This window comes from Grammomys surdaster, unplaced genomic scaffold (assembly GCF_004785775.1).
Source record: "Grammomys surdaster isolate TR1022 unplaced genomic scaffold, NIH_TR_1.0 317, whole genome shotgun sequence".
Classification (NCBI taxonomy): Eukaryota; Metazoa; Chordata; class Mammalia; order Rodentia; family Muridae; genus Grammomys; species Grammomys surdaster.
In genome coordinates this window covers 287,040-308,963 of record NW_021604736.1, presented here as the reverse complement: position 1 = coordinate 308,963, position 21,924 = coordinate 287,040, and the positions used below count along the sequence as shown (strand labels likewise).

General features: G+C 42.8%; 1 protein-coding gene across 10 annotated transcripts in view; it reads right to left on the bottom strand.

Moving 5' to 3' along the window:
• Positions 1-21,924, bottom strand: part of LOC114629825 (protocadherin gamma-C4) — a 122,204-nt gene that overhangs the window by 60,401 nt on the left and 39,879 nt on the right. Inside the window, exons 1-2 of one of the 10 annotated variants that reach the window (XM_028777943.1) lie at positions 18,264-20,910; positions 8,926-9,059 (exon numbers count right to left, since the gene is read on the bottom strand). The exons of 6 other annotated variants lie outside the window; for them this stretch is intronic. In XM_028777943.1, coding sequence (XP_028633776.1) covers positions 9,039-9,059; positions 18,264-20,690 — 2,448 coding nt within the window. In that variant the 5' untranslated portion in view covers positions 20,691-20,910 and the 3' untranslated portion in view covers positions 8,926-9,038. Of the gene's footprint in view, positions 1-8,919; positions 11,344-13,306; positions 15,798-18,263; positions 20,911-21,924 lie in introns of those variants that run through there. 3 more of the 10 variants (XM_028777934.1, XM_028777941.1, XM_028777935.1) reach the window with 3 other exon arrangements.

Sequence of the window (21,924 nt, the reverse complement as noted above, 5' to 3'; positions counted from 1 at the left end):
CTTGTAACTCAGAGATCCTCCTGCCTCAACCTCCCAAGTGCTGGGATAAAGATGTGAACCACCGTGCACAGCTCACTCATTTAATTTTATATTTTCTTCTCATTCCTTTTCATATCATTTCATGTGTGGGGTACACATGTATGTTAGTGTGTGTGTGTGCATGTGTAGGCATGTATGCTGCACATGTAAAGATCAGAAGACAACTTTTGGAAGTCTCTTCTCACCTTCTGTCTTGTTTAAGCAGGTATCGCTTTTGTTTCTGCTACTGTACTGTGTACTCCAGGCTAGCTAGACCCTCAGTCTTTCAGGCCATTCTCCTTTCTGCCTCCAATTTCACTGCAGGAGTGATTACAGGTGCACACTACTGAGTCTGCCTTTTATGTTAGTTTCGGGGTTTGAACCTGGGTCATCACATTTGTTTGGCTACAGCGTTTACCCGAGTCACCTCACTTGCCCTCCAGCACTATCTCACTAGTAACATGGCCATCGTCCCCTATGAGCCCCCCAGAGTCTACTTATGACCCTCATAGATCACACCTCCACCAGAAGCAGAATAATCTTTATATTTGAATCATATTTGTCACTGTCTTATTTTAAAACCATTTAACAACATCCAAATACCAAAGAACTTAAAACAAAATTGAATCTTCGATAAGATTTACAAGGCTCTGTCCATCTTGTCAGTCTCACCTCCTGCTCCATGTCTAGTATCCCTAACCCTTCTCATGAGTGAGCCTCACACCTCTTCTGGTACTAGGACCCTGACACAGCCTGCATATTTCTTTTTCTTTTTTTTCATTCTCCTTGTTACCTCAATAAATCCTATGAAGCCCTCAGGCCTCACTCTAAACCACTCCAGAATCCTTCCTGGCCTTGAGAATAGGCCTAGCTTCATGATAAGACTGCTGTTTGTGTATTTCTACTTGACGGCATTTATCACACCTGTAAAGTCCTTGTAAAAGAATGGCATCCACTGAGTCAGGAACCATGTTGTCTACCTTCTTGCATCCTTGGGACAAGTGTTTGGTAGTCAATAAATATTTATAATATAAATGAATTAACAAACTATCCACAGCTAGACTTGGCAGACACTCATGTTTACTGCTTCTGGGTGGGGTCTTTCAACCTGTACAGTTTAGGGAACAAAGCTTAACTTTGTGAGGGGATAATCTAGGCTTATGTAATATAGCATGAGGATACAGCATTCTGCACAACGTGTTTGTCAAAGCATATAAAATGTATGTACAGCATTCCCAGGCGTTACAGGATTCCTGCCTGTAACTCCTCAACTTTAGAGGGTGATGCAGAAGAATCCTAACTTCCTCATTTTAAAGCCAGCTTGGTTGGGCTATATAGCAAATTCAAGAGCAACCTGGGCTACCTAGTGAGACCTGCCTTAAAACATCCATAACAACAAAATGGTAATTTTCCATAAACTAGAAACAAGAAAAAAAGAATATAAATTAAAAACAGTACTAGTTATGGTAATAAAAATCACATTTTTAGACAGTTTAATGGAAGATATATAAGACACAAAACCTTTCATCTTAGTAAAGAAATGGATACAATATAAGTATTCATCACTTGATGGATAACAAAAGTATGGTACATATGCTATTCAAACACAAAGGATGATATTTTGCCATTTGTAGCAACATGGATGGAATTGGAAATAATTGTGTTAAGTGAAATAAACTATAGAAAAAAAGACAAGCACCACATCATCTTACTCATATTTGCACCTAAAGTAGTCAGTATCATATGGGTTAATAGTAGAATTGTGCCAGGCATGGTGGCTCACACCTTTAATCCCAGCACTCTGAGAGACAGAGGCAAGGAGATCTCAGTGAGTTCAAGGCCAGCCTGGTCTATGTAGCAAGTTCCAGACTAGTCAGAGATACACAGGGAAATCTTGCTTCAAAAAAAGGTGTGGGGATTATATTTACTAGAGACTTGGAAGAGTGGGTAAGTCAGAGAAAGGCCAATCAATGATAGCTACATTGTAGCAAGATAGCAGTCAGAAGTTTCATGATACTATTCCTCAGTAGGGAAACAACAGCTAACAATGTAATGTATCAAAAAAACTAGAAGAAAGGACTGAGTTTTCATTTTATGTATTTCACCTAGGTTAGTTCTATAAAGGTAACCACTTCTTGCCTCTCCCTTTCTATTACATTTTAGGTTATATCTTTACATCTTTCCAACTTACAAGTAGTAACATACTTACATAACAGGGAAGTTTATCTGCAAGTGTAATTTGTAATTGTAATTTTTAAGAGTTTGTAAAGTACTAGTTCAGTGAAATGCCAAGAGAGAAATGATTACTGAGAAATTACCAAGAGAAATGATATTTAAGGAGATAGATGCATTTGACTTGATTTGAATATCTTACAATGTGAATATATTGAAAATCACACAACTCCCTCAATATTGTGTTCAAATTTTATGTTTTAATATATTATTTAAAAATAAAAGTTAAATGGGCTGGAGAAATGTCACTGGCTGCTTTTCAGGAGACTGGGATTTGGTTCCCAGCATCCACACAGTGGCTTACAACCACCTATAAGTCCAATCACAGGGTATCTAATGTCCTTTTCTTGCCTCCATGGGTAGTAGGCACCCACATGGTGCACATACATACATGCAAGCTCTCACATACACACATAAAAAATATAAATCATCCAAATTAACAAAATCAAAAGTGAAAAGGGAGATATAACAACAGAAACTGAGGAAATTCAAAAAAATCATCAGATCCTACTACGAAAGCCTATATTGAACAAAACTGGAAAACTTGGATGAAAAGGACAATTTTCTAGACAGATACCAAACACCAAAGTTAAATCAGGACCAGATAAACAATCTAAACAGTCCCATAATTCCTAAAGAAATAGAAGCAGTCGTTAAAAGTCTCCCAACCAAAAGAAGCCCAGGACTAGATGGGTTTAGTGCAGAATTCTATCAGACCTTCAAGGAAGACCTAATGCCAATACTCTTCAAATTATTCCACAAAATAGAAGCAGAAGGAACACTGCCCAAATCATTCTCTGAAGCCACAGTTACTCTGCGTATTCTCCCTTGGAGATGGAATGATTTCAGTCTAATCAGGAACTTTTCACAATTTCCTTTCATAGAAGACTTCATAAGAGATTTTTTCTTTTTCTATCATGTTTAATATTCCAAATAGATTTTATAAACTGGTTGAGTGCATATTACTTCTAGCGTCAGAAGGTATCATGTATATTTAAGAGACATTTAACCATTATAAATTATTTTGATGACTTAAAATAATGTCAATACTGAGTTGTATATTTTAAAATAAATTTTATGAGTTTAATAAGAAATATAAATCATTTTAAAAAGTTAAGAAGCCCTCATCAGTAAAAGTTATAAAACATAGCTGAGATAATTTTACAAGCTTTAATTAAACAGAAATATGTACAATGTTCATGAATTAGCAAATATCAGTATTGTTAAAGGTGAGTCTCCTACCATCACAGAATTGCTATAGATTCAATATGATTCCATTAGAAAGCCTTGCAGGCTTTTTGCACTTGGAGCTCATAAGATGGCTTTAATTATTTGGAAATATAAGACCAATACCAGTTAAGATAATATTTGCAAGGAATAAAAATATCAACAGACCTTACCTACTTGACTTTAACACTTACTATAAAGCTATGATAATTCAGAAAATATAGTATTAGTAAGGTAATAGAAAAATAGATCAATGTATGGAAATAGTCACGCTTATCAGTGAAATAATTTTCAACAAATGTGCCAAAACAACTCACCAGAAATAGCAGAACATTACCAATATATGTTGCTGGAAAATATAGGAAGGATCCCTGATCCCTACTTCAGTGAATAGCTATCTTACAACAAGGAAAAGTCCATTGTATTGATTTGCTTTGTTTTTTGTTTGTTGAGATCAAGTTTCACACTGTAGCCCAGGCTGCCCTGGAATTCACTACCAGAACCTCAAACTAATGATATTCCTCCTGTCCCAGCCTCTTGAATGTTGGAATTACAGGCATGGTAAAAAGTAAAATCTGTTTAAAATAGAGTAAATAAAAATGGAGCAGTAATTGTTAAACTAACACTTCTTTTTCACTGGAAGTACTCAATCTCTTTATTAATAGACCACTAGAACACAGTGTTACAGAAGCTAAGTTCGCCACATTCAGGCCATGCATACTTGTTGATATGCTTGTTCTTTAGTAGATCCCACAGGTAGGAATTAGCATTCAGGTTAAAGATGCTAAATTATTCAATTTGCTTAACTCTCTTTAGAGATCAAAACCCAAGACATAGTTTATAATGGAATCAACACAACACAGACCTACCCTGGAATCCATAGCAGTAAGGAAACCTGTGATTAGTACTCAGACAATATTTTATACATCTCACTACTAATATTATTTTACTTTTGATTTACCAGAATTCCCCGTTCACACTTTCCACAGTTTGCATTTTTGCCGGCACTCAGGAGCTGTGAGTTTGAAGCCAGCTTGCTCTACATAGTGAGTTCCCGGATAGTTAGGGCTATGTAGAGAGATCCTGTCTTGAAACTTAAACAAACAAACAACCCAAGCCCCCCAAACCAGAGTTTTCATTTTATGTACTTCACCTAGGTTAGTTCTATAAAGATAACTACTTCTTGCCCTTCCCTTTCTATTACATTTTAGGTTATATTTTTACATCTTTCCAACTTACAAGTAGTAACACACTTATAGAACAGGAGAGTTTATTTGCAAGTGTTAAGTCTGTAATTTTTAAGAGTTTGTAAAACACCAGTTCAGCAAAATACCAGACTCACATCAGGATCCATTTGTACAACTACCTGATTTCAAAGAACAGACTACAGTCAGCACTAAAGTAATGGTTCAACTTCACTCAAATAATTTGGATTATTCTACTTCCCCAAGCCTCAGACAGGTAACAGGAAGAGAAGATCTTCTTACCAGAGGACAATGGAACAGACATGAATAGGAAAGCATAAGGCAGCCAGACTTATAATCCACTTTGGATACTCGTTAGAAGACATTTGCCAAGGGGATGATAATTTTTAAAGTTCCTACCAACTTCCATGAGGCTTATTCTTAAATTTATTTAAATGATTGACAAACTTTATCAGCCTAATTTTTTTCTTTAATTATGTGCATTTGTTTGAGTAATTGCAAGTGAATGTAGGAACTCTTGGAGGCCAAAAGAGGGCGTCAGATCCCCTAGAGCTGTGAGTCAACAGATGTGAGAGCAGGGAAAGGATCTCCCATCCTCTTCAAGTGCAATACCTGTTCTTAACCACTGAGCCATCATCTCTTCAGCCCCAGGCTGTCTTTGTGCAGTGAGAGTTCTCAGATGGAAAAGGCCATGCATCATGATAAACGGGTTTTGAGTATGGATCATTCATGGTTCACTAAGATTTGCCCCCATATATACACCAATACAATCTGAACACCAAGGCAAAGTTGCTAAATATAAAGTGTAAAATATGTAACCAAAGTACTGTGGACCATGTGTTCCTTTCATGCCTGACAGTGGCCACTAGTGCTTGCCGTGTCAAGCTTCTCACCACAAGCTTTCAGTCATTTTGCCAGAATTTTTCTTCCCTGAGATTGCTGGAAAGAATCCATGCTGAGAAAAATCTGCATTTGAATGAACTTAAGCTTCACTGAGAAGCTCTTGCCCAGAAGGATGAATTCTGCTTCCCAGCAATCGGAATGGTCAGTTGTCCCCTAGTCCCACCCAGGGTCCTTCAGCAAGATTTTGATTGAGTCCTGAGGAGCAGAGCTTCCAAGAAGAAATTTCTCTTGTCCCTGTGTTCACAGGAGCCATACATAGTCGATAGTGGCATTTTAGAACAATGGTCACCTGAAGTTAAAACCTGGGGCCAAAAGGGGAATGGAAGGCATCCTTAACACTTCAGAACCAGCACAAATAGTGCAGCCAGGAAAGGTGACACAGAAATGCAAACCGAGACAATCGCCAGATGGAAAGTAAGATGATGTTGGAACTCAATTTTACCTAGTGGTCACTGAGATATGGCACTGCTCACCAAGGATGTAATCCAAGATGGTATGTCACAGAAGTGGTTAGGGGGGCAGCTCTCCATCAACAGTTTCTCACAGGGGCCTGCTAGCAACTCCATGTGAGAAAGGCACATACTCTGCATATCTTGGCCCTGGTGGCAGCTACAGACTGAATTCCACCTGATCAATAGAAGCTTAGGGAGGCTTGGAGTCAGCATCCACCACCATCACCTGGGTAGCCAGGCTCAGGAACCTGAACTTTCTGTGCTCTCAACAATGCATGGGACCACAGCACTAGGGTCTCCTGGTCGATAGTCAGTAGGAGACATTGCCGTTGGGACCACAGCACTAGGGTCTCCTGGTCGATAGTCAGTAGGAGACATTGCCGTTGGAACCCAAACTGGGATAAGAGGCTCTGACTTGAGCAAAGGGCTAACCTCAGTCAGGCAGGCCAAGTAAAAGGCTTGACAGAAAACAGGCTATAGTTCTTATCAGCAACCTGATGTATTTCGTGACATTTCCACTAATGATGTACTGCCCTGCTTTACTTGATATTAATTACAGAACACTGCACTTAGTACCTTCTATTTACAACTTAATGTAAATAAAACGTATGTGTTGTTTGTTTGTTTGTTTGTTTGTTTATTCAGTAGTATAGATTGAAGCTAGCTAGCTAGGGCCTTGCATGTAGAAGACAAGGGATGCTAACATTGAGACATACCCTCAACCATCTTTGTACTTTTTGTTTTGAGATGGGGGTCTCACTAAGACTGGCCTTGAACTTGCTATCAGTCTACTTGAGCTTCCTGAGTATCTGGGATTAGGATTATAGGCCTCTACTACCAGCCCTGGCTAAAATTAGTATTTTTATACAGGCTCAAATATTTCTTTTAAAAAAAAACCATACAAGTAGAACCACATTTCTCCTCTTCCTCCTCCTCCTCCTCCTCCTCCTCCTCCTCCTCCTCCTCCTCTTCTCCCTCCTCCTCCTCTTCCTCCTCTTCCTCCTCCTTCTCCTCCTCCTCCGTTATTATTATTATTATTATTATTATTATTATTTATTATTATTGACTTGGTTGTCAAGATGCACAAGGTGATATTTGAATCTTGTTTTATTCTGGGGGCCATTTTTTTTATTACTTTTTTGTTTTGTTTTGTTTGTTTGTTTGTTTGTTTGTTTTTTGGTTTTTGTTTTTTGAGACAGGGTTTCTCTGTGTAGCCCTGGCTGTCCTGGAACTCACCCTGTAGACCAGGCTGGCCTGGAACTCAGAAATCTGCCTGCCTCTGCCTCCCAAGTATTGGGGTTAAAGGCGTGCACCACCACCGCCCGGCTTGATTACCTTTCATTCTCTAAGTATCACTGATATCTTTTATAAATTTAGATTCCAATGATTACGTTTTTAAATGTATAGGCAACATACAAATAGAAAAGGCGAGTTCTAAACAAACACTCAGGCCCTGCACTTTTCAGAAAAAAAATTCTGTTTGTAAAAAGAAAGTTGTAGTGAAGGAAGAATATACTATGGAAAAGTTTCTTCAGAACAAAAAAAATATTCAAAACATTTGAATTTTAAAGATATTTCCTGAAGGAATTATTCACTACGTAAATGGCAAAAGTAACTCATGCTTGTGCTACAGTGGTGAATTCTGGATATTTTATACATCAATGGTGTAGGTTAAAATAGATAGAAGAAATGTTTGGCTTCATTAATATATATGTATATATATATATATATATATATATATATACATATATATTAATTATACTACTGAAACATGTAACCGATAAAATACTGTTATAGTCCTTCCTCATTGTAACACAGATTGCATATCTGGGAAAAATTTCAAGTGTGTAAGAAATAAAATTCATCATACTTAGAAATCAAACAGTTTAAAAACATGACAGAGCTGAAGAGCTGCACAGGAGTTTACACTGCCTGCTGTGAGTCACAAGCACTGGGAGCTTGGATCTCAGCTATCTTGAAACTGTCTAGGGGTCCCACAAAGGACTGTAACCCCCTCCACAGAGATCAGGGACAGGAGCACTTCGGGGGATTGCTGACCTCCCTGGTTCAGGGAAAACCTTGCCTCAAAGGAATAGACAGAAAGTGATAGAGAATACCAAGGTCCCTCATCCTGTGTATGTAAACATACACTGATACAGGCGCACACACAACAGACACATGTACAAATAACTTATAAAAGAAAAAAATATATGTATATATCCCTAATGACCAGAAATAGTATTATTTAAAAGACACTAAATTAATTATATGCAGACTCAAATGCAATGAAAGGCCACTCTATTGGGTCTGGGAATGTAGCTCAGGAGTAAAGTGTTTATTTAGCTCAGCGTGCACAGATCTTGGTTCAATGCCCAGGAAGGGGATGGGTTAAAACCAACAGCTACTGTACTTTCCATTAAATCCTGTTTCTTTACTCTAGCGGAATTTGTGTTCCCTCAGGCTCTACTGTAGGTTGAATCCAGGGTTTCTTTTCCATACATGCTAGGTAAGCGCTCTACCCCTGAGCTCCGAGTTACACCCACAACTCCAGTATTCTTAATACAGTGGCATGAGAGAATCATGATCGACACAAAGACGCTTCATGGCCGAAAAGAATTACGAGTGGAGCAAGCATTATTGTTGATGAACTACGCTACCGAATTATAGGGTACAGAGTAGTAAGTAGAAATTGTTTCTATATCATGCAATAGTTGCATATGACAACACGTGTGTGTATCTTTTAAGCCAAACAAGGTGACTAGGTTGTTGTTGGTGGCTGCCGTGTATATACAGATGTGTTCACAATTGCTTTATTAGTTCCAAATACCCATGAATCATCTATGCTATGATGATAGTTTGCTCCAAGCTCAGAATAGACTCACCTGAATTAATCCATGATTGTCTTTAGAAAATACCGAATCACCCGATGGTAAAAGAGGCTCGGTTTTCTCGCAGCTCTCCTGGCTGATTAGCGTATCTGCATAGTTGGGCTGCGGGAAAATCAAGTGACTCTTTCGGGAGCCTGCAGTGAGAGAGACCTCGTGTGAATAGGTCTGCAAGAAAGCTTGCACTCCATCTACGCCCACAAAGTGAGAGGCTGCAACGTCAGCCAATCCGGGTCCTGCAGCTTGGAGCAGGCGCAGTGAGTGCCAGCGCCGCAGCCTGAGCGCCAGCAGCACCAGAACAAAGACCAGGAAGACGGTGGAGACCGCCGCCACGGCCACCACCAGATAGAGCGTGAGACCTGAGGTTTCGGAGGTGGAAGGAGATTCTAGATTGTCCAGATCCGCCAGGACGTCGGGGATGTTGTCGGCGATTGCCACAGTGAGCGTGACAGTAGCGGAGAGAGGAGGCTGGCCGTGGTCCTGCACAGCCACTACGAGGTTCTGCTTGAGAGCATCTCTGTCCATCAGGGCCCGAGCCGTGCTTACCTCGCCCGTGTGCAGCCCCACCGAGAAGAGTCCTGGCTCGCTGGCCTTTAGCAGACGGTAGGACAGCCAGGCGTTCTGTCCTGAGTCTCTGTCCACTGCCACCACCTTGGTCACCAGATAGCCAGGCTCTGCTGAGCGGGGTGCTAGCTCTACTCCCGTAGAACCGTCGGTAGGGAGAGTGGGGTACAAGATTTCGGGGGCATTGTCATTCTGATCCAGCACGAACAGACTCAGTGACACGTTGCTGCTAAGCGGCGGGTCTCCGCTGTCTCGTGCCACCACTTGCAGCTGTAGGTCTGGGAACTGCTCGTAGTCAAAGGAGTGCAGTGCATACAGGACACCAGTGTCCGAGTTGATGGAGACGTAAGAGGAAAGGGGCACGCCCTGGTGGGTGTCCTCAGCTAGGGAGTAAGTGACTTGGGCATTTTTGTCACTGTCGGGGTCGTGGGCGGTCACGGACGCGATAGAGGCCCCTCTAGGGTTATTCTCTGGGACGTAGGCCCAGTATGAAGCCTGAAGGAAAACAGGCGGGTTATCGTTCGTGTCTGCTACGTTCATTGAGAGGTGAGTTTCGGTTGTCAGTGGTGGATTTCCCCTGTCGGTGGCGGTCACCGTGATGTTGTAACTAGGAACCTGTTCTCGGTCTAGGACTGCATCTGTGACTAAACTATAGTAGTTTCCATAAGATTTTTCTAACTTAAAGGGCAGATTCTCTTGGATGGAACAGATTACCTGTCCATTTTCCCCAGAATCTTGGTCATTTACATTTAAAAGGGCTATTAATGTCCCTCGGGGAGAATTTTCTGGGACAGAGCTGGTGAGGGACGTGATGGCTACTTCAGGGGCATTGTCGTTCACGTCCAGAACTGTGACCAGGACCTTGGCCCGTGCAGAATATCCCGCGCTATCTGTTGCTTGCACTTCCATCTCATAGAACCCCGATTCTTCGTGATTCAGCTCCCCTATTGTTGATATTATCCCCAAATTACTGTCTAGCTTGAAAACTTTCGCTGCCTTGTCGTCCACATATCGGAAGGAATAGATCACTTCTGCATTGGCGCCTTCGTCCCGGTCGGTGGCGTTGACCACCAGCAGCTGAGTGCCCACAGCCACGTTCTCCCGCACACTCACGCGGTACTCGGACCGAGCAAACGCAGGCGCGTTGTCGTTCACATCCACAACCATCACGCGGATGCGCGCCGTGCCGGAGCGAACCGGGTCTCCCGCGTCGGAAGCGGTGAGGACGAGGAGGTGAGCGGCCTTTTCCTCCCGGTCCAGCGAGCTCTCCAGCACCAATTCTGGGTACTTGTTACCATCAGCTCCGTTCTGCACCTCGAGCGAGAAGTGAGCATTCGGGCTGAGCTGGTAGCTCTGAAGAGAGTTCTTCCCGATATCTGGATCCCAAGCGTGGGGAAGAGGGAACCGCATCCCAGCGGCAGCGTTTTCACTCATTTTTATTTCTAATTCATTTTCACGGAAGTAGGGAGCGTTGTCGTTAATGTCCCTCACTTCTACTTCTACTCCGTATATTTTCCCTACATCTTCCATCAGAATCTCTAGATTTAATTGACACTTGACGGACCCCATACACAGCTCCTCCCGGTCTATCCTGCCCGCGGTGACCAAGCTGCCGCTTCGAGGGTTTAAAGCGAAAAGTTGAGCCCTACCTCTGGAGACGATGCGGACTCCTCGCTCGGCCAGCTCGTGGGGCTCCAGCCCCAGATCCTTGGAGATGTTGCCCACCCTAGATCCTTTCTCCAGCTCCTCGGGAACTGAATAGCGTATCTGGGTGGATCCAGCTTCCCACAGCATCCCGAGGAAGACTCCCAGGAAGATCAACCCTTTGCAGTCCTCAGGCCGTTGCATGGGGATCATTGCCAACTGAGGATTATTCCCAATTCTGCCCCTGACCACTTAAACCAGAACCCGCGTTTGAAGCCCTGGAGCACGACAGTTAGGAGGTGGGACTAGCTCCTCCAGGCCAGTTTGCTCCTAGAGGTGTTTTGTCTCAATCTATCCGCATTGTGCTTTAGGCGCGTGCAAAGCGAGCAGGGCTTCGCTGCTTTTTCTTCCCCGTGGATGAACAGCGGCGCTCAGAGTCCGAACCAATTACTGCACAGTCGTGAACTCCGGAAGAGGACTTTTGAGCTGTGAACCTTAAATAGCTCCACCTACTGTTCTTCAAATGGAGATGGAAACAGAAGACTCCAACAGTATTGGGCAGTTCAGTGAGCATTTTGGTTTCCTAATTGTCCCCCCACAAATGCACTTCCTTGAATTATTTTCAGTAGCTGTTTTTGTTTTTCTATATTTTCCAGTAAGACAAAAAATTCAATAGATTTCTTGAAAATTCCTAAAGGGAGGAACTACTGTAACAAGTTGGAATTTAATACTGAAAAAACAAAATTTCACAATCATATGGAAACCAAATATGAGAACTGTTGTAGTGTACATTATTAGATTCATATGTGGCAGTTAATCAAGCAATGAAGATTATTAACACCTTTAGAGTAAGTGGAAAGATTCCAACCTGCATTAACTCGAACTGGAGATAGTACCATACAATTATACGGATGTATTGTATTGCCAAAAGGACATATGGTATTGAGAAAGACTTACTGAAAGAAAATTAGTAATCTGAAGAATACTATAAACTTTCCTTCTCCTGGATAATTTTAATAACTGAGAACTACTGGCCATACATCGAAATGCATACATCATACATATAATATACATACATCATACATATAATATGCATACATCATACATATAATGCATATAAACTTTCCTTCTCCTGGATAATTTTAATAACTGAGAACTACTGGCCATACATTCAGAAGCACATCGAAATGTAGAAAAGATTCTAGGAGACTCTAGGAGACGACTGCCTGTCCATAGTTCATGTGATTAGAAACTGTATTTGAGAACAAACACTTTTTGGTGACGGCTGCTGGACAGTGAACCTTAGCTATCTCCAGTGCTTAAGTATAGACTCTAACTGAGCTGCCCTCCAGTCACTGGTAACTATAAAATAAGATTAGAAGAAAACTTGCTTGTAAGACATAAAAGTGAGATTAAAAGAACCCCTGCTATATCTGAATACTATCATCAAATTATTATCATATAATCTTAAAAAACTTTTTGTATATATTATTTCTCAGTTTATAATTAATAAAGAAAAAGATCAAGATATTGATCTCCCGAGAAACCACCACAGAAAAGTATAGCTCAGCTGAAATATTTGGGTAGGACCACCGAGAGATGGCTCAGCCAGTAAAGGTGCCCGCTGCCAAGCCTAATTGAATCTGAGTTCCATTTCTGGGACCCACATGGTAGAAACAAAGACCTGACTCCCAAAAGTTGTCCTCTGACCTCCACATGGTACACACACACACACACACACACACACACACACACACACACACAATTAAAGCATAAAAATTAAATTACAAATGGCAGTGCATCATAATACTTATAAGTTCTGAGCTTTGGTGTACATAGATAAAATATTTCAAAGTCCTTGAACCCTAATGGTGCAGTTACTGGCACATAGAGTAAAGACAGGAAAGAACTGAAACTGTTGGTATAATGTGCTTGCTTTAAGATATTCTTTTTAAAGCCCTTCGTGGTAGAGGCAGAGGCAAAAGGATCTCTAAGAGTTCAAGCTCAGCCCGGTCTACATAGTTAGTTCCAGGACAACTAGTGCTATGTTGAAAGATCCTGCCTCTAAATACATTATTAAAAAATAAGTAAACAAACAGACAAATATAAAATAAAATCTTTCCAAAAGATTTTGGAAACGAAACAACGTGCGAATGAAAGGCTAATTGAAACTCACGTGGTTAGAAGCAATAGAATCAGAGAGTATCTTGTTATTCTCCTCAGTGACACTCGCTGCCACAGAAGCTTCCATACAAAGATCTCGCGGAGGGACCATTTCTGGCGTCAAGGTAAGAAATTGAGACGTTTTTTGACAATTGGAGGCAACATAGAGATTGTAGGAATAAGGAAGAGTCCCCTCGCTGTAGTTGAGAGAAACCCCTGGTCTCCTCTTACAAAAGAGGCCTGACTGAAAACAGCCTGCCTCAGGCCTGTGGGACTGTCGAAGGCGAAGGGCGATGGCCAGAATCACAACGAAAAGAAAGAGCACTGAGACCAAGGCCAAAGCCACCACCAGGTAAAACTGAAGCTCACTCTGGGGGTCAGATGGTAGAGGATCATCGCTGAGGTCTGGCAGGACCTCCTGCAGGCTGTCAGCGAAGATCAGGTGTAGCGTGGCTGTAGCCGAGAGAGGTGGCTGTCCACCATCTCGAACAAGAACCAGAAGGCGCTGCCGCGCTGAGTCCCTGTCTGCCAGGGCACGCGCTGTGCGCACCTCTCCAGTGCGCAGTCCCAGGCTGAAGAGCCCAGGGTCGCTGGCCTGCAGCACGTGGTAAGACAGCCAGGCATTGTGTCCCGAGTCTGCGTCCACCGCCACCACCTTGGTGACCAGATATCCGGGCTCGGCAGCGCGTGGCACCATGTCGAAGAGCGCAGAGCCGTCGGGCTCGAGCGTGGGATAGAGCACGCGTGGCGCGTTGTCGTTGCGGTCGCCCACCAGCACGCGCATGCTCACGTTGGCACTGAGCGCGGGCGATCCGTGGTCGCGCGCCTGCAGTGTCAGCTGGAAGGAGCGCAGCTGCTCGTGGTCGAAGGCGCGCTGCGCCAACACCACACCATTGTCTTGGTTCACGGACACGTAGGACCACAGTGATTTAGGTTCTAGGTCGCTGGCTATGATGGAGTAGGTGATGAGGGCATTGGATCCCAAATCCGGATCCGAGGCACTGACTTGAGCAATGGAAGCACCAGGGGGGTTATTTTCGTCCACTTGAATCAAATAGGAGGCCTGGTGGAAAACTGGAGCATTGTCGTTGATATCCCCCACATGCAGGGTGACGCTTGTGCTAGAAGACATAGGGGGCTTGCCTTTATCACTGGCGATGATGGTGACATTGTACTCTGGAGTCTGCTCCCGGTCCAGGATCCCATCTGTTACAAGCTTATAGTAATTGCTCGCAGAAGATTCAATTCTAAAAGGAACCGTTTCCTTTACGAAGCAAGTCACTCTTCCATTTTCTTCTGAATCTTTATCATATGTTTTGAACAGAGCCACCACTGTCCCCGGTTCTGCGTCTTCGGTTATAGAATTGGATACCGAAGCTAAAACCACTTCTGGGGCATTGTCGTTCTCATCGAGAATTTCTATTACAACTTTACATTCCGTGGCCATGCCTCCGCCATCCTTGGCCTCTATGTTCATGGTATAAATCCTCTTGGTTTCAAAGTCAATAGGGCCTTTGGATTTAATTTCTCCGTTTTGATGATCTAGGATAAACTTATTTCTAATATCTTCTCCTAGTGATTTGAAGGAATAGGTGATTTCTGCATTGACGCCCTCATCCTGGTCGGTGGCCATCACTGTTAGCACAGAGGTGCCTGCAGGCATGTTCTCTCTAAGACTGACTTTGTACATACTTTGGCTGAACACTGGGGGGTTATCATTGGCATCAGTGACTTCGATTTGAATCTGAGCAGTGCCAGTTAGGACTGGTTCTCCTCCATCTACTGCTGTTAGGACCAAGAGCTGGGAGCTCTGCTTTTCTCTGTCCAGAGGCTTCTCCAGCACTAATTCTGGGGCATCCTTTCCTTCCGTTTTGTCCTTCACCACCAGAGAGAAGTGCTCATTCAAACTGAGCTGGTAACTCTGGAGAGAGTTCGGTCCTACATCTGCATCTATGGCACATTCCAGGCCAAACCTAGTGCCTGGAATTGCAAATTCGTTGATTTGCAAAACAATACTATTTTGGAGAAAACGGGGAGGGTTATCATTGATATCTTCTATGACTACACTGATGTGGAAAACGTTTAGGGGATTTTCTGCCACAATCTCTAAGGGCAGGACACATAGAGAGCTTTGGAAGCAGAGTAACTCTCGATCTATTCTGTCGCTCACAACTATGTTCCCGTTCTCTGGGTTCACAGTAAGATAAGGTTTCTCTGCAATAACTCTAAGGTTTCGAGTCAGTAAGTCCTGAACCGGCAACCCCAGGTCCTCAGCGAGGTTTCCCACGACAGAACCCATGGCCATTTCTTCCGGAATAGAGTACCGGACTTGCTCTGAGAGCCCCTTGCAAAACAAAGGCAGCAAGAAGGGAAAGAGTACTTGCCTCCACAGGGTCTTGCTTCCCAGCTTCACGCTGCGCTCCATCCTCCCGCACCGCACCGATGTGAAGGGAAGAGGCTTCACGAATTACTTCCACCAGGAAGAAAACCCAAATGCTCCAAGTTTGAGGATATCACAGTCTCTAATCTGATTTGCCAAGCAAACAATTCAAGTCCCCCCAACTCTTTAAGCCTTCAGTGAATGTACACAGTTTTAACTCGTACAGCCTGGAGTCAGCTCTTGCAGCAAATTGGACAACAGCGGCGCCCAGAGTTCATTTATAAAATTGCAATCAGAACCCATCGCAGACTCAATAGGATTAGATACACCGAAGTACGGTGTATCTAAAAATTTTGAGATATGGGGAGCAAAACAATTTATGAGTTTAGAGTTTGTTTTTCAGTGATGCTACCAAACAAAGCTTCTCAGAGGTGGGATCTGTAGCAAAACTATTAACCCAGTGATGACAGATTAAAAGGTTTGTCTTTTCTAAGGAAACACATACATTGGAAGAACCAGGAAAGTCTTTTCTCAAGATCACGTGGAAAAATAGCGCCACCAAGCGGTATAGGAAAACTTGACAGTGGTGAAATCATCTTCAGTCTGACGCATGCGTAATTAGCAGAGGAGAGGCACGCAAAACTACTTAGGTCACATTTGGAATAAAGATGGTCAATGCCATAAATTATTTTCGGTTGTAATATAGACGCATCATAAGGATTATTAAATGTTCAATCACCGTTAAGAATCTCATGACATGAGATGGGAGGAAATTTTCGTTTTATCCTTTTATTTGAACTATATGTTGCATCCTAACTGAATCACCAATGACTTGCGAATCAACTTTCAGAGCCAACCTTTTCTTTTTCTTCCTCAAGAGCTCGGTTGAAAAACCCCAACTAGTTTAGATTGTGCTTAAAAATACAGATCAACCTCTCTTTACCAATCAAATGCCTCATAGTCTTTTGAATAATCTAATTCTAGTTCAAGTGTAGTGCCTTAAAGTTCTTTTTCTTCCAAGTTTGGAATTTCATAAGAATAAACACCACACAAAACACTCAAATACTTTTCTTGCTTCAGAACAAATTTAAGCAACTGTTAGGAAGAATTCTCTTTCCAACAGTTGAAAAAATGTTCCTAATCACCAAATTCATAATTAATTATATTAAGGTCAAATTCCTAAGTGAGAAACATAAACGTGAAAGGAAATGTTAATGTGCAAGTAACTTGAACCAAATCTCTAGAAGTGACACAAGGACATGGTGTTTGATTATGAAGATGATTCCTGTGATCAAATCTTCATGGGTCTCTTTTCCTTGTTTGCCTTTGCTTCAGATAATACCCACGCTATTGGATATGTACTGAGGCTTCAATATCGAGCTTTTTTCTTCTGATTACAACAATTGAATATGCGTAAATAAATACAGTGCAAAATTAACTTAAGGAAAGAAAAAAGTATCCAAGCTGCTAAATTGCTGGAGAAGGAGGAGGAGGAGAAGAAGAAAAAGAAGATTACACGTACAGATGAATACAAGCTAAGTCAGTCTTTGTCCCCCAAGAAGGACGCTAGTGATTGCACCAAGGGCCTTGCACATGCTAAGCACATGATCAACCACTGAACTATATCCAAGCCCCTAAACTAGTCACTTATAGAACTCAAATACCCATTCCAATCTCTAATCTTTACAAATTTGAATTTGAAACTTTTTGAAAAGCACGGGATAAAAATCACTTCCAAATATGAATTTATTACATTAAAAAGCATTCAAAAAGGAAAGAAAAAAATAAGAAAGATCAAGAAAAAAAAAGAAAACCAGGAAAAAATAAAAGCATTCTACATGACCCTACAGTAAAAGAAGAAAAGGAAGCAACAACAACTCAACAGTCTGGTTATCCTTCAGAACAATATAGTGAATTCACAGTAGGGATGGATAGAAATCATTAAGAAAAAAAATGGTTCTGCATTTCCTCTCCCAACAAAGACCTTAGCCTAAACCAAAACCTTGTCAGTCTGTTTTGATAGAATGAAGCAATGATACAAAGTTTAAATAGTCAACAGGATCCAAATATTCCATCAGCCATCAAAAAGCAAAACAGAAGTGACCCGAGCTTCAAAGAAAAGCTCATTTCAAGCTGTGTGTAGATAAATGAGGGAAAAGCTGCAGAGAGCGTGCTACAGAGTTGAGTTCAATTTCAACATTAGAAGCAAATCGTGGTAGACTATAGAGACGCTGTGAAACTGAAATTAAATTCTGTTTGTGCATCATCAAATTGAATCATAATTAGTTTGCATTGATAGCCACCAATCACGATGGTAGACAATAGTGAACCTAACTCATTACAAAGCAAGCCAAGATAATCGATATAGCCCTTCAAAATCAAAAGACGCAAGTACCAAAAATTGACTTTGACAAAGCTCTTCTGAAAAGAAGTGTTAACCTGTTGATGTTGTAAGTTACATAGACCGACAGGTAGTGTTCTAATACGTATGGACTACTTACACGCACCCAAGCCTAATTTTCATACCCAGCTCAACAAAAGTCCCTTCAAGATTTCAGGAACAATTGGGAGGAAAAGAAATATATCTCACCTGAATATCTGTTGGCTCACATTTGCCTAAAACTGTAGCTGAGTCTTCAGTTATCAGGAGAGGCTCACTTTTCCCACAGCTCTCCTGGCTGATGAGCGTGTCTGCGTAGTTGGGCTGTGGGAAGATCAGGTGACTCTTCCTTGAGTCAGCAGTGAGGGAAACTTCATGGGAATAGGTCTGGAGGAAAGCGCGCATCCCGTCCACACCCACAAAGTTCGAAGGAGGCACGCCAGCCAATCCGCTGGCAGCCTGGAGCAGGCGTGATGAGTGCCAGCGCCTAAGCCTGAGGGCCAGCAGTATCATGACAAAGATGAGGAAGATGCAGGAGACTGCAGTGATGGCCACCACGAGGTAGAGGGTGAGCCCTGACTCGTCCGGGCTGGCGGGAGACTCCAGACTAACCAAGTCCTCCAGAACCTCTGGAATGCTGTCAGCCACCGCCACGGTGAGTCTGACAGTGGCGGAGAGAGGAGGCTGGCCATGATCCTGCACAGTTACCACGAGGCTCTGTTTGAGAGCATCTTTGTCCGTTATGGCTCGGGCCGTGCGAACCTCCCCGGTATGCAGCCCCACGGAGAAGAGTCCTGGCTCGCTGGCTTTGAGCAGGCGGTAGGACAGCCAGGCGTTTTGCCCGGAGTCTCTGTCCACAGCCACCACCTTGGTCACTAAATAACCCGGCTCTGCGGAGCGAGGTGCCAATTCCACACCAGTGGAGCCATCAGTAGGGAGAGAGGGGTATAAAATCTCTGGAGTGTTGTCATTCTGGTCCAACACGAAAAGGGTAAGCGAAATATTGCTGCTTAATGGTGGGTCCCCATTGTCACTAGCGGTCACTCCCAGTTGTAGGGTCTGGAATTGCTCATAGTCGAAGGATTGCAGGGCATACAGCACACCGGTGTCTGAGTTGATAGAAACGTAAAAGGACAGAGGTGTTCCCTGGATGCTGTACTCAGCCAGAGAATAAGTGACCTGTGCATTCTCTCTGCTATCTCTATCAATGGCGGTCACTGAGAAAATGGAAGAGCCTCTGGGGTTGTTTTCAGGAATGTAGGCCGAGTAAGAGGAGTGAGTGAAGACTGGAGGGTTGTCATTGGCATCTGCCACGTTCAGCAGGAGGTGAGTTTCTGTAGACAAGGGTGGATGTCCCTGATCTTTGGCGATCAATGTAATATTGTAGCTTTCTATCTGCTCGCGGTCCAGTTCACTGTTTGTCATCAATTTATAATAATTTAAATACGTCTTTTCTAACTTAAAAGGAAGACCACTAGGAATGAAGCAAGAGACCTGACCATTTTCTCCAGAATCTTGATCTTGAACGTTTAGAAGAGCAATTACTGTGCCCGAAGGAGAATTTTCCGGCACTGAGTTACTGGAAGAGGTGACAGTTATCTCTGGAGCGTTATCATTCACATCTTCAACCGTGATCAACAACATGGTGGTGCTCAACAGCCCTCCTCCATCCTGGCCTTGGATTTCCATCTCATAGAATCTATATTTTTCAAAATCCAGAGGCTTTCCGACTAGAACTTCTCCAGTTTGAGAATTCAGTTGAAATATTTCAGAAGCTTTGCTTTTCATTTTCCGGAAAGAGTACATCACTTCCCCGTTGATACCCTCGTCTGGGTCTGTGGCATTTACCACGAGTACCCGCGTTCCGGAGCTGAGATTTTCAGGAATACTCACTCTATACACAGACTGTGTAAATTTTGGGATGTGGTCATTTACGTCGAGGACCATGACGCGAATAGGAACCGTGCCCTTGCGAATGGGATCTCCCCCATCTAAGGCTGTGAGGAGGAGGTGGTGAGATGCCTCTTTCTCGCGGTCCAGACTTTCCTCCAGCACTAACTCTGGATTCTTGTCCCCATCAGTCCCGCCTCTCACCTGCAAGGAGAAATAACTGCTTGGGCTGAGCTGGTAGCTCTGGAGGGAGTTCATCCCTGCATCTGGATCCCTGGCTTTAGGAAGCGGAAATCGTGATCCAGGACTAGTATGCTCGCTGACTTTGATCTCTACCTCTTCTTCTCGGAAGCTGGGGGCGTTATCATTAATGTCCATTACTTCCACCTCCACTCCGTAAATCTTCAGGGTTTCCTCCACGAGAATTTCCAAATTCAGCAAGCAGGAGGGCAGCGTATCACATAGCTCCTCGCGGTCGATCCTACTCGCAGTGATCAAGCTGCCGCCTCGCGGATTCAGAGAGAAAAGCTGAGATTTTCCTCTGGAGATGATGCGGACTCCGCGTCCCGCGACCTCCCAGGGCTCTAGCCCCAGGTCTTTGGAGATGTTGCCTACAAAGAAGCCTTTATCTGTCTCTTCTGGAACCGAGTATCGGATCTGTCCTGTCCCAGAGGTCAGCAAGGTCTCCAGGAAAATGCACAGCGGGACCAGCGCGCGGCGGTCCAGGAGCTGAGGGTGATTCGCCATGGCTGGGTGTGAGCGTTGTTCCGTGAGGGTCTTGCGCCGGTTTATTTTTATTTTATTTTTCCGAGTCAGCTTTTGTGTCTTCGAGGTTCCAGGTATCCCGCATCCAAAACATATTCCAAAGCGAACGGAGGTGTTTTTACTTACAGAATTAAGATGCGTGAGTATCCATCCCTTTCGGCTTTGTGTGGTAGAGGTTCCGGAGAAGTACTCAATAGCTTTGTCCTCCCATTCCCCAATTGGTCAACAGCGGCGCCTAGAGCCCAATCTTATTATTGCAACACTAACATAAACCTGGTGTCTGTTGCCAAGAAAACTGTCACACTCACCTTTTCGGTGGATCATAACATTTGTGAAGCCAACAACCGCAAACAATAGCTATGTGATGTGATGTAAAATTTACCAAGAGCGCTTATGAAAAGGGTAGTTTAAAAATGGACTTGTTTAATTAAAAACATTTCAAAATAACACTGGAACTTAAAATGCACAGGTTAGTTGGGATTCCAGCTGGTTTTACTAACTGTAGAGACGCGGCATCTGTGAATATGAAGCCAGCATGGTCCAGACGAAATCCCCAGGTAGGATTTATGGCTATTATTCTTACTACTTTTTATTCAAGTTTTTATTTTATTATTTTAATGATGTGTATGTGTCTTTGTGAGTATGCGTACAGGCAAGTATGGGTTCATGTGAAATCCAGAGAAGGCGGAGCTGGAGTTATTGCAGTAGGAAGATACCACTCATGGGTGCTGGGAACCGAACTTGGGTCTTCTCAAAGAGTAATGGTGCTCTTAACCACTAAACCATCCCTTCGGTTCCCACCAATGTTGCTTTTATTTTTAATGAGTTATTTTTTTAATGAGTATAATAACGACAGAATGTTTCATTCAAAATTTGAATAGTATTATGGTTATCGTTTAAAAGATAATAAAATATACCTATATTTCATATCCATAACTGGAAGGCAATTTAATGAAAAATTGGGGTGAGATTTTCATATACTTATGTGTGTTAGAGGCAGGAGGAGGAAGAGGAGGAGGGGGGAATTGGTATTTGAAGCAGGACCTAGAGCACACTACATGCTCAAACATGAAAAAAAACTTTTTAAAGAATTAAATATGATTGCATAGTAGAGTATTTCAGCACTGCAAACCTTTTGTGTATGCTGGATAGAACTGGTTTTGGTTTGCACGAAGTACATGTTTTGTTGCTACAGCACACTCCCACACCCTTCCAA